At 39.7% G+C, this 12,772-nt stretch overlaps 1 protein-coding gene across 1 annotated transcript; it reads right to left on the bottom strand.

The window, feature by feature from the left end:
• Window positions 1-521: 521 nt before the first annotated feature.
• Window positions 522-12,494, bottom strand: LOC117489356 (protein Wnt-2b-A-like). Its single transcript, XM_034138573.1, has 5 exons — window positions 11,908-12,494; window positions 7,903-8,123; window positions 6,770-7,047; window positions 5,023-5,287; window positions 522-2,596 (listed from the first exon to the last, which is right to left on the bottom strand). Exons 1-5 carry the CDS (start codon window positions 12,084-12,086, stop codon window positions 2,367-2,369), a joined length of 1,173 nt encoding a protein of 390 aa, XP_033994464.1. The 5' UTR covers window positions 12,087-12,494; the 3' UTR covers window positions 522-2,366.
• Window positions 12,495-12,772: the final 278 nt, after the last annotated feature.

Raw genomic sequence — 12,772 nt, 5'->3', positions numbered from 1 at the left:
TTTGACTTGTGAACGTTTGACACAGTGTGTCATTTGGCCTTGTTCAAAGCACTTAGCTTTGGCTCCCCTCCTCATTACGTGGGCTTGAAAACATTTGTTGACTCTCAGCATCCACAGCTTGTTGTCAGATTCATTTAGATCTATAAACCCCTCTGAGGGTTGTGTCTCCAATGGCCTAGCATGATGTCTGGCTGTGTTACCAGATGTTGAAAAGTCAAATTCGGGGTCTGCCGCTACCTCTCCTCTCTTTCTGCAACTTCTTGGCCCGCTTTCATTAAATACTTCACTTCTCACAAACTAGCCTGAGCCAGTGAATGTGTTCACAAAGGACTGAAGGCACTGTTGCATAAGTTTTGCATTGTGAACTTTTTCTGTCACAACAAAAGTGGTTGACAGAAAAAACATGCTATGCTTGCAACTGCAACGAAGACCAAGTGATGATGAGAAAAGCTGAATCGGTTTGAAACAAGACCTCATACAGATATAAGCATAAACAGAAACGTTGTGTTTTCATAGGGTGCTTTATAATTAGGATCTTCACCTTTACAGTATGTATCTTGCTGTTCAGTTTTATTAAGGATCTATTACAATTTAGCAGCATATAAATGAACTTTAAATGTATTTTGTAAGGCCTTCTTATTTGAGGGCATATAATGTTATCAGCAGCATAAACAGCTGCGGTGTCTGTGGAAGATGGTAATCACAGTGATGCTAATACAAAATGAGCTCTATACCACCATAATTAACTGACATCATGAATAAGTTCATCATCTTTAAATCTATGATATGTGTGTCACCATAATCCATTGCTTTAAAAGCTGTCTTGAACTTAGGACAGCATCAATACAGAATGTAAGGAGGTTATTTTTATACAGAAACAAAATAAAGAAGCTGCATCTGATCAAGCATTAAGGAAGATGCCAAAGAACATTTCCACAGCTTTCTGGAGATTACTGTCGTCAAACAAGAGGCATGAGGGTTGAATAAAAAAATTGAAACAACTACGACAAAGAGACAATTTAAGTCGGTAAACTTTTGGGTAAAGAGGACTTTGGGTATGCCTAACTGGGGGTTCAGATTGAAAACAGCTGCATGCATGTTGTTTAAGGTTGACATTATATAAGATCCAGGAGGGGCAGTTTCTTAATAATAAATCCATGAGTTTGAAGACTAACCAGAGACAAAATCAATACACAGCAGTTTGTGTGGAACTGGATTTCACAGCTTTTGGAAGTCATCATCAAATCGTTTTTTTTTTGTTCTCTGATGATCAGGTAAACAGTTGAATTTCTGGTAAAGTCAAATGTGAACTTGCACCTACAGTATATGATCTACATAGGCCCTTGTGTTGCAGTAATGTCTTTACAGACAGAGAATACATTTTTTGCCGGATTGACCTAATTAAATGGTATTAGGTATTTACGCATTGCTGTTTTCTGTCTGAAAACCGCCCAAGCACAATTGATTGAAGCTGTTGGCATAGCACTGAAACAAAACCTGAAAACAAAGACAAAGAACCAGAGGTAGAAATAATAAAGTTTACATTAAGGCAAAACAGACAGAATGTGTTAGACCAATTGCAGACCGTCAAACATGCGAACATTTAACCCTTTTAGAAAACATTCCAAATGAAGTTTAATTTTTCCTGTCCTTTTTCTCCCCAAAACGTGCTAAATACAGCTCTGCAGCAACTATACGGCCACTTTAACTGATGGACTGAAGTTGTCTCTTGTTTGTCGTTCCTTTCGGTTCACAGTGTGATTGTCTGATCTTGTTCCTTTAGTTAACTTCTTCACCAGCGCCCTCTCCACTCATTAGCAGCAACTGTCTTTTGTATTTTAAATGATTTGTAGCAGAACCATTCCAATATCATTTAAATGATACAAAGTCAGTGTTTTTACAATATCTTAAAACATTCCCCCATCTTTCGTTCTGTATCTTTTTCTCTTCAGGTGAAATAGTTGTTGTTATGATCATCAGTATAGCAGTATGTCAAGTTCTCACACATTTTACACATTGTAAAACAAGCAGACAGTATTGTTCATATCACTTCTTTAAACTAGGGTGCATTTACAACAGAATAATATGATGTTCAGCCATTTTGTATCAAAGATTCAAAGTTTGTGTTAAAAAAAGCTCAACAAATTCTCAGAAACACTATTAAAGCAGCAGACAATCAGGAACTGGGCCTAATTTCCAGTTTAGCATCAAGGTCTGTGAAGTCTCTGCTCCAGGGAGTGTCAGAAGATCAAAAGCAGGAGGTATTACAGTCAGGAAATCCCAATTATATATCCTCTAATAAATTGCAGTCATTAGCACGCAGGTTATTGAGTCAGTGGCGACTTGTGATTGGCCAAGCCTACTCGTTAGGTTATGTCCAGCCAATCGGGTCGCTTGTGGGGTTTGCAGGTGTGAACGTCCACCAAGTCCTCGCAGTCTTGGCACTCCACAGCGCAGCACCACTTGAATTTACACTCGCACTTGGTGACCTGTTTGACTCGCATGGTGTCGTAGCCCCGCCCACAGCACATGACCTCACAGCCGTCTGTGCCTCTCGAGGACTTGTTGCACACTCTACCTGCTGTGCCCAACGACCCTGTAAGAAAATGCATATACTTTTTTAAATGCTTGCATAATCAAACCACAAATGTGGTTCACAACAATGTTGGTCAGTATAGATTATGGCCCTTATTAGCCCACCATACATTGTAAAAACCTTTTCGGGGCTGACATTTTTATTTTATACTTTTTCATATCAATTTAAAAATGAGTACATTTAAAAAAAAAACAAGACATGCTTATTTAGCTGCTTAAAGGTAGGGTAGGTAAGAATGGAGAAACCAGCTCGAGTGCGCTAGAATTTGAAAGTACACAACCGGAAAAAATCTGCCCCTTCCTTCAGACTTCCTTACAGAGCCCCTCCTCCAACACACACAAACGTGCACATGACCAATGAGGGCACGAGATAAGTTTGTGCACGAGATGGAAGGCTGACAGGCAGGTAGGCCATTCAGTTATTTTAGACATTTTTTTATGTATTTATTGTCAAAGCATTTCATTTATTCATTGCTATCGGGATGTTAAGAGCATTCCATGGAATATAACAAAAAGTGTTTCTGAAGTGAATTACCTACCCTACCTTTAATAACCGTGTGCTGTAGGTTCAGTACCTACTACGGTTTGATTATGTGAGCTTTTTGCTGAATACTGATTCATGGCACTGCCATAATAAAGTTGGAAATAAGGTTTATGATATTTGTGGTTATCCTTTATACAATTGTATATCATTAGTATTGTATTGTAACAGTTGCCTCATGAGACAACACTTTGATCAAACATTCTTTTTTAAATAACACTTTCAAGTGTTGCAGGTTTTGAGGTTAACATATCAGCCTGAATTCAGTCAGTTTAAAATCACACACATTTCTATTTTCAAATATATGCTCATCTTTCATTTTATAGACCAAACAATTAATTGATGTGTGTAAAATATTATGCAGATTCATCGATAAGGAAAATAATCTTTAGTTACAATTCCAATTTGAGCCAATGATACAAATGTGTGCAGCTTTAAAGGCATTCGAAACCTCTTTTTGAAGTGTAAACAATATGTATCTTTTATATTGCACATACAGTAACTCTAGTCACTCTTCTTCTCTTTCATGGGTTATTATCAGATCAACTTTGAGTTGCTAATGTTGGCAGGTGACCACCTCTCAACACTCTGAAACTATTTTTCCAAAACAAAACATTATGATTCCCACACTGTTCTGCAGAGTATTGGCTTACAGGCAGACACGCTGACAGAATAGTCTCACAAACACAAAGGTGTCCATGTACTCAGGTGTAAAATGTAAGCCTAGGATCAGATGCCAAATCTAATAACAGAGTCTCCCTGAAGTAAAGGAAAAAAGATAAGAGGAGATATTCCCCTCAGGCTCTGGGGAGTGGAATACTGACCAAAGGAAGGATTTGAAAAATAACCCTGCATGTATCCTAAGGCTATGAATTCCTATACAATGGAGATTAGTAAGGAGGGTCATAAGCTTCTTTTAAGATCACCTTTTAACAAGGAAAGAGGGCACTTCCTTTGAGTGAACACACCTACATTACTCCTTGGTTGTCAAGCTGCAAACAAACTAACAGAAGGGAGGAGCGGGAGAATCTGGAAGTACCATATGCACAACGCTATCTTACCTAACCTATTAACAGTAAGCTAGTGAACTCCTTCACGCTCTGTTGAAGGGGAGTGGAGGAGAGACCAGAGCTTAACAAGGTAAAGCAAACTCTGAGAATTAAAGGAGATGTTAAAGGTCAAATCATTGAACGTTAAGCTGGGAAGGAAACCTTCAGTAGGTCTTAAAGCAGATTTTCAGGAAGAACCACCAGTTTGACAACATTTAATTGTACAATGTTTTGCTGATGTAAAAAATAGGTGTATGTATTAATTAAGAAATAATCAACACACTACTGTAGGAATGTCACTATCACCAAGTTGTTTTGGCCCCAATCCCAGTCCAAGTACCTTTTTAATATTGGGTTTTTTTGGTAAAAAAAGTACAATTGCCTTTGTTTTAGCTGATACCGATTCATTTAAATATGCCAGGATCCCCCTTAGGTGGAATTTGGTGATATTGGCTTATTGCACATTCGTATTGGCATGTATATATTTGCGGAAAAAGGGAAAAATCAATAATTTTAGAAATGGTGAAATAACAGTTTTTCCTACAGAGAGCACTGACAAGTTTTTTTTTTTTTTACTTAAGCATAGCTACAAATGAAGGAATGCAGGGGAAGATATGTCTGACTCTTTAAAAGTAATGTTGATTTAAAAAGTGAAACTGAGCTATAAATGTGTCTATATACATTTACAGACTACATTGTATCACATTATTTTTGACCCTCTATGTGCAAGTATCAAACATATTACACTTTGCAAAGAGCTCCTCATTAGTCCCCCTTTTTCACCTAAACAACCATAGTCTCAACCTACTGTACTTCTTCATTCACTCCTTCACTCACCTGCGGGGCGGTCCGTGAGACAGTAATCTGGTGAGTTCTCGACGTAAACCAACTCATTCTTGGTGCTTCCCTTGAAGTCCTTGTCAGCCACCATGAAGCCCGTCCCATCCTGGTTCATGGTCACCTCGATGGCTGTGTTGTACTTCTTGCGCAGGTAGTCCCCAGTTCGCCTGAAGTCAGCCATGGCCAGCCAGCAGGTCCTCAGAGAACAGGAGCCACTGACCCCGTGACACTTGCACTCCAGCTTCATAAAGCGCTTCACTGCCTGGAGCAGAGGTCAGAGGTGACAGGGTGTTAATCCTAAAATGCTGCCAGTGGCCTGATGAAGGTGTGATCAGTCCTGCGTCACTGTGACTGGAGTTTACTTTAAGTTAAGTTCCTTCAGAGATCTGATGAAATTACCTGTCTTGTCTGGGTTTAACTAAAACTACTGATAAAGCTATTCACACTTTATGCTATTGGGATATTTGATCTCACTTTGTTGCCCGTGCCATTGCCTGTACAAAATCCCAGATCATTATTATACTCTTGTTCTATTAAATGTCAGATCTTTAACTTTAAGATTACACTCAGAATCTTTGTAGGACTACGTAAATTAAAAGTTCCCTAATGGTGTTTATTTGTTTATAGTGCGATATTCATGATTTTAATATATGTTGTGAAAGGGAATTTACTAGAAATTTGTTTAAGATTGGATCTTCTAGCTGAAATGCTCATTCAACGGAAATCTAACCAGCCACTTTTTTAATTAACGTTACTGCCCATATTCAAGCAAAACTACATTTCATTCTATCCTTCAGCATCTGCAATACAGATAAAGCTTTCTTTCTTTAAGGCTTATTGGACAAAAACAAATAAAGAGACAATATGTACATCATGGTTTTAGAGACAAAGATAAATCAATGAAGTGATAAATAAATGGCAGTAATTATTATAGACACATGCATTTCCAAACATTTGGTCTACCTATGCTGTAAAATGTATTATCTCTTCGATTTACACACGGCATCTATTACACGTCTGTCCGTCCTGGGAGAGGGATCCCTCCTCTGTTGCTCTCCCTGAGGTTTCTCCCATGTTCCCCTTTAAACTGTGGGTTTTTCTTTGGAAGTGTTTCCTTGTACGATGTGAGGGTCTAAGGACAGAGGGTGTCGTATTGTCATACTGATATTCTGTACAAACTGTGAAGTCCACTGAGACAAATGTAACATTTGTGATATTGGGCTATATAAATAAACATTGATTGATTGATTGATTGATTGATTGACTTTATGTAAAATCACCTGTTGGGAAAGCCTATCTTTTCCCTATCCAGTTAAATAAATGTCTGACAAATAAATGTGTTATCATATTAATGCAAAACTCAAGAACATATAGCTTTCATATGTAATTCTTCTGGAAACTCTTGAATAAGCTAAGAAAATACTAGAATATTGAAGATATCAAAAATGGATTTTCATGCTGAAGTTTGATTTGCAAGACTGATTACAATGGTTTAACTAACTTAAGTATTAAAGGCATGTCTAATGGGATACTTGATTGATACCATTTAAACCACTTACATTACCCAAGCCTATATTTCCTGAAAATAATTGATGGTGTCCATCCAATATAAGGAGGTGATATATGGTGAAATGTGCTCTTGTCTCTCATAGTCACTTATAGTCAAACACATGTTTAAAGTCTAGAAATACGTCTCTCAACTGCAAAACAGTGGCTAAGCTCAAGTATTAAAGCTGCTGCTCACCATACGACCGCAGCGGTTGTTGTGCAGGTTCATCAGCGCACGAGCGTCTTTCACCATCCTCTCTCGAGCGTCTACGAAAGCCTTGGCAAATTTGATGCCGTAGTTGATGTTGTCGCTGCATCCACCCCAGTCGAAGTTGCCCCTGTCGTCACTGGCTTGCCCCCGCTTCTGGCCGTCGCAGTTGCAGATCTTTAGCTCCCCCTGGCTGCAGGCCCTGGTAATGGCGTAGACCACTCCCGCCGAAGAGATTGCGTACACGAACGCTGCCTCACGGCTGCCTGGGTGAGCAAAAAAGAGAGATGGTGAAGTTAAAAGCTTTAGAAAATGGTTTAATATGTTTAATGGAAGATTGTTTGCAGATTTTTGTAGTGCTATACTCTCTATTTGATGTGTGTTCAAAACTTCTCAGAAACGCCATGACTGGTTTCGTCTCTCTCTCTTTGGTAAGATTCAAGCTATTCTTTTTGTGCCCAGGTTCAAGGTGTTCCTGATGAGTAAAGCAGCCTTCGTCTAATATATTCCAGACAGCAGGAGCTCAGAAACCAGTCCATTTATGGTGGATGGACCAGCAGCATGTCAACTATAACATCACAGTCTAGTCAACTCTACTTTCACCTTTTATTTTGCACAGATGGCATCTTTCTCAGTCACTGGGCTGTGTTTTCATTTCAGACAAGAGGAGATTTTTGGGGGTTATTTGGTCTGGCTTTCCCACCCACCTCCTGCTCTCATTCCTACTCACGCAATGAAGCAGAACACAGGCGATATGTCAGGGAGTAAAGCTTTGTCTGGCTGCCAGAAACATCTACCCAAATATTTACATCTCCTATTACTGTTTATACATCCCCAGTGTGGATCTCTCGATCTGCTACTTGTTTTTCGGGAAAACGTTCACTTTCCCAATCTTCTCTCATTCCAGGGAAGGTAAAACACGCACAGCAATTTCTCTTTCTGTTTGTATTCTAGGGAAAAGTTGAATTAATAAGATCCCTATTAATTTTCTGCTTATCTTGTAACAGCGGAGACATTTACGAGGATGATTAACTGGAGTGTCACTGACATAAACAAACACTGTCACGCACGTACAAAGAACCACACAGATAGAAATCCCATTCAAACATTTGCAGACTCACTTCGCAGCATCACCCTGCCAAACACCGTGTGGTCTCGGTCTAGCGTGCTGCAGTTCCAGCGGTGGTTCCTGAACTGGTGCTGGCACTCTTTGATCCACTCTTTGGCTCCCTCTCCGATGGACTGCATCAGGTCTGGGTGCCGCTGGCAGAGCTGCCGCTGCTTGTTCACCAGGCCGGGAATGTTGTCGCAGATCACTCGAGCACCTAGCGCCCCAATGTACCTGCAGACACATAATAGTTCACGATGAGTTCAAGAGGTAGGGTTAGAGTCACACACAATGTTTGTTTGTCATATTAGCCTGTACTAAATGGTATAGTCTTATCTTCTGTCTCAAGTTTGAGAAAAATACATTAAGACATACAAATAATGTCTTCATTGTTTTCTCAGATGGGTCTTATGACGTATACCCTTGCTGCCAATAGAGTGGTGCAGGGATGACGTATTTACCCGGAAATAAGCTGCGCATGGGTTCCATGGATGTAAGAACTGGATACAGCGTGGGAGGCGGGGCCTCGTTCATTCCTATGAGAGTTGCTCATTGGTGCATGAAGACAAAATGGCCCAACTTTTGAGAGAGCGAAACGTCACGAAAGTATTCATATAATCATATAATCCGTACTTATTGTGCATCCATGGGTAAAGGTACAACTCATGTAGTACTGAACACGTCACATGAACGTGCCGGGCGGCGCGGTCCCATGGGTTAGATTCGCGTTCATAATGCAGAGGAAAATAACTCTCATAACGTTATTAGCACATTTTACAACTTGAGGACCGAATGTTTTTAATAAGGGCTATACAAATGTTCATACTGGGTAGTTTATTTAGTTTAAAAAAAATTATCCAACGATTTACAGACGTCTCTTTCCCAATGTTAGTCAATGGGAAAAAGTATTTCCGGGCCCAGCGACTGATACGGAAGTGTAGTACCACCGTTTGGCCACAACGAATATTTTCCTCAGAGTCCGGCGCACTTCCTGGGAGCTTGATGGGTTCTCTCGACAAAAAAGCAATGGGATTTCTCCATAGGATTTTGGAAAATAGCTCGAAATAAGGTCTGTGGATAACGAACCTGTTAGATAAATGCACGTTTTGTTCAGCCGGATAATCTCCACATGTCTACCCTACTTTTATAATTTTCTAATCATAAATCGAATCGCCAGAAGCAAAATGCTAATGTTATGCTATAAACGAACTACAGCCGAGTAGGCTACAGCAGGGTAGCACGACTTCAACGTCACGCCAACTTAAGATCGATATTCAAAAATACAGATTCAAAATGGTTGAAAGTTTAAGTGTTTGTTTTAACAGTTTGCAAGAGCGCAGGTACTTGCTTTCAAGCAGAACAGGGAAAACTTAGCGGGAGTGTTTACTGTTCGGCGTAATGACGTACAACGTCCTCGACAACTTCTCTAGTCCTATTCAGCCACTTGTTAACAACCATCGTTTTTCAGACACGTAAACTCTTTAAAAAATCACCAGTGGGGTCACTGCTGATGTATTTAATGTCGTAGAACAAAATGTGATCTGTCTCTTAAATTTGTGTCAACCACAGACCTTATTTCTAGCTATTTTCCAAAATCCTATGGAGAAATCCCATTGACTCTGAGACGAGGGAACCGGTAGTGGTAAAATGCTAACTCACTTCCGGGTTTTAGGACTCGTCACTGCACCACTCTATAGATAGTCTTAATAAGCTACATGTATGTGTTGAAGTGGTACATTAACGTTAAGTAAATCCAAATCCAAATAGTTTTCCTCATTTTAAATAGCTAAATCAATGTCATTTATTTTAACATATGATTTAATGTAAGTATTACAGTCAGCAATTATGTTATTTCAGCCATTTCTCTACGGTTTGTTGACTTTTCTGTAGTTCTTTAGACCATTTGAATCTGCTAGATATTCCTGATATCTACAACTTCTTGGTTGGGACTAGTTGCACTAAGTGGCACTTGCTGACTTTTCTAACTTTGGTTTTTGTAGTTACCAAGGAAAATACAATGTGTTCGTGAGATTGGCAGTCACGGTAGGCAGATTTTGTTATTTTTGAACAGAGATTGTAAATGGTTCCCAATCTTTATGCTAAGCTAGTTTAGCCTTCAGCTGTTTATAGGTTTATATTTAGTGTACAGAAAAGAGAGCCATATCAATCTTCAAATCAAACTCTTAGCAAGAAAGCGAATAACGGTATCTCTCAAAATGTCCAACTCTTTCAAACGAGATTAGCATTAGCATTGAACTGCTACTAGCATGCCTTTTTTTTCACATCCATACCCCTCTCTCTACTTGAGACTCAGATATTCAAGACAGAAGAGATTATTAAATTCCTCCCGTTCAGTGAAAACCTCTCTCCCTGTGACAGGCTTTAGCTTCCTGCTCTATTCAGACATAATCCCTTACTTTTGTAGCAACTCTTAAAAGGTTGGATCACATGCTGGTGATACTGTGACACTGGGGGGGGCCTCTTATCAACAGGACATGAGGACAGTCATCTACAGTGCAAGTGACCGCTCAGGCCTTTCCCTCCCAACCACACAGATGAACCATATGCAGACGCCCCCACCCGCCCCCCACCTCCCTCTCTAAGCCTGCACGCTCCACTCTCCACTCTCCATCCGGATATCATTATAGTCCTTAATCGCAGCCACATTTGTGTCGCCTGGCCACCGAGACAGAAACGGACGTAGCAGGCAGTTTCCACTCCTGTTATGGCTGTCCCAGGCCCGTTTCACTACGACTATTTGCCTGAGCAGTAAAGCAGAGCAGAAGCACTACTTGTGTTTATTGTGTGTTGTACACATCGGCTGTGCCAAAAGACCCCTGACTGTCTCCAAGAGGACACACACATAGAAGGGGAGAGGGAAGGGGTCCTGTACAGCAAGACACATGGTTCTCATCTAAATTATCAATGGTTAAAAATAGGACCCAACAATGAGAAGCTGGATTAAATAAGTATTAATCAGAGACAAAGTTTATTTTCTTTCAAAGTGTTTCCTCGTCTTTCTCTCTCTCTGGAATGTCTAAGTTATTTAATCGTAGTTTTTTTCACAATGTATTTGCATAAGACAGAATTACACAATGGAAAATAGGATAACATATGCTTTCGGCTCTCTTGGGAAATTACCATTCATAACTCTATTTACAAAGGGTGCATGTTTAATCTAAATCCGTCTGTAAATCAGAAGCTAATTGGTATGGGGTGCAGGGCCATAATTCAAACATAAAGGAAGAACATGTACAAATGTGTACTGCTTCACTGTGGTTGGTTTGATATAAAGTAGGCCTACACATCAAATATAATTTGAAAACTGTGTCCTGAGACGTGAGAACAACTATTTCAGGTGGGTGGGATAAGGGGGGGGCCTACTTTTTTTTTTCCTCCTCTGAGACTTTAAAACCTCAAGAGCAATCATCAAGGGGCATTTATTCATGCACCAGCGCCTGCACCTGCCACTTGCTCTGGGCAAGATTGATGGATAGGGGAGATTCCCCCCAATACCATTAATCTTCATAAACACACACACACTTTGCTGCACTGAAGATTTCACTTTGCAATGATATTTAAAAGAAATAATTAAATAACATCAGCAACAAAAAAATCCCCTTGCAGATGAAAGCGTTGCATTTGATCCTTTTATTGGACTACACAAGTATTTTTTTGGAGGTTTGTTTGCAAGAAAAAAACAACTGAATCCTTTTCAATGACAGAAATAAAAAAACTGTTTTAAAATAATCTAAAAAAGTTAGGTACACACACCCTTTTTGTCTTTCAATGTTTTTTTTTTCATTTAACTGACAAAAAAAATAATGGATACACTTGAGAGTATAGCCTATATTTATGAATTTGGTTAGACATTTTGCATTAGGACCTTTTTGCATCTATAACGTTTCTCAGGTTACGTTTTACATACTTTTATCAGATAAGTGTATGTAATCTAACACATGGTTGTTATTAAACTCATCTCAGTATCAGCAATATAAAAGTCAGAAATTTCACTCACCACCACGATGAATCCACCCTCGGTGTGAATATGAGCAGCAGGAAAATAAATATGAAGTGTATTTTAGAAATAGGTTTGGAGTGATGTTGGACTTTTGTCCCATGTCTGATCCTCATAGTCCTGCTGCTGTCTGATAAACTCCGAGATTTCGTCAGACAAAACATGTTTTTTCCTTTCATTTGTTGGCAAAAGCTGCACAACCAGGTGTGAAAGTCCTTGAAGATTGTTTGCCGTCCATCATCGGGAAAATAAAAAACCGTCACAAGGAGGGACAGTGTTTTATGCTCCTCCAATTACTTTTTACTAATGCCAAATATGTTTTCTGTCAGTACATCCATACTCTTCATTGGCGTCGGGAATTCTAATTAATAAACGAGCAGAATAATCCTTGGTTTCAGATGTCTCTAAAAGTCATACATTCATCTTTTTGCCTCAGTCGTTGGGTACCGAATTTAATGCCCCAAAACTTCAGATTACAAGTGCAGAATCCGATGCTGTAACACAGAAGCAAAATCCGTAAAAGTCGCTTAAAAAGAGATACAAGTCGATTGAAAGACCAATTTCTGAGGATGCCGACATTGTGCGCACCTTCCCTCCTGTAGTCCGGAATGAAGATGCGCACCGAAACTCGCAGCGCTCCGCTCCGGTGCGTCAGCTGTCTGCGACCCGCTACCTCCCCCCCACCCCCACCCCTTTGTCTGAAAATTACAAGTAGCGGTATGTAGACCAACAGACAGCAGTATGGGAGATGTTTATATTTAGTTTGATGGACAAATGTCGAGGGTTAAAAACCAAGGCATCCAACTTGTTGCCACTTTAGAACAACCATTAAAGCATGATGGACCATAATATACAGTATGCCAGC

The sequence above is a fragment of the Trematomus bernacchii genome, unplaced genomic scaffold (assembly GCF_902827165.1).
Source record: "Trematomus bernacchii unplaced genomic scaffold, fTreBer1.1, whole genome shotgun sequence".
Classification (NCBI taxonomy): domain Eukaryota; kingdom Metazoa; phylum Chordata; class Actinopteri; order Perciformes; family Nototheniidae; genus Trematomus; species Trematomus bernacchii.
The sequence above is the reverse complement of the archived record's forward strand: the minus strand, read 5'-3'. Positions and strand labels throughout refer to the sequence as shown.

Coding starts and splice junctions, on each gene's coding strand:
- LOC117489356 (XM_034138573.1), bottom strand. CDS start 12,086: ATGAAAGGAAAAAACATGTTTTGTCTGACGAAATCTCGGAGTTTATCA. Junction 7,048..7,902: donor TGGCAGGGTGATGCTGCGAA/GTGAGTCTGCAA, acceptor TTGCTCACCCAG/GCAGCCGTGAGGCAGCGTTC. Junction 5,288..6,769: donor ACAACCGCTGCGGTCGTATG/GTGAGCAGCAGC, acceptor CCTCTGCTCCAG/GCAGTGAAGCGCTTTATGAA.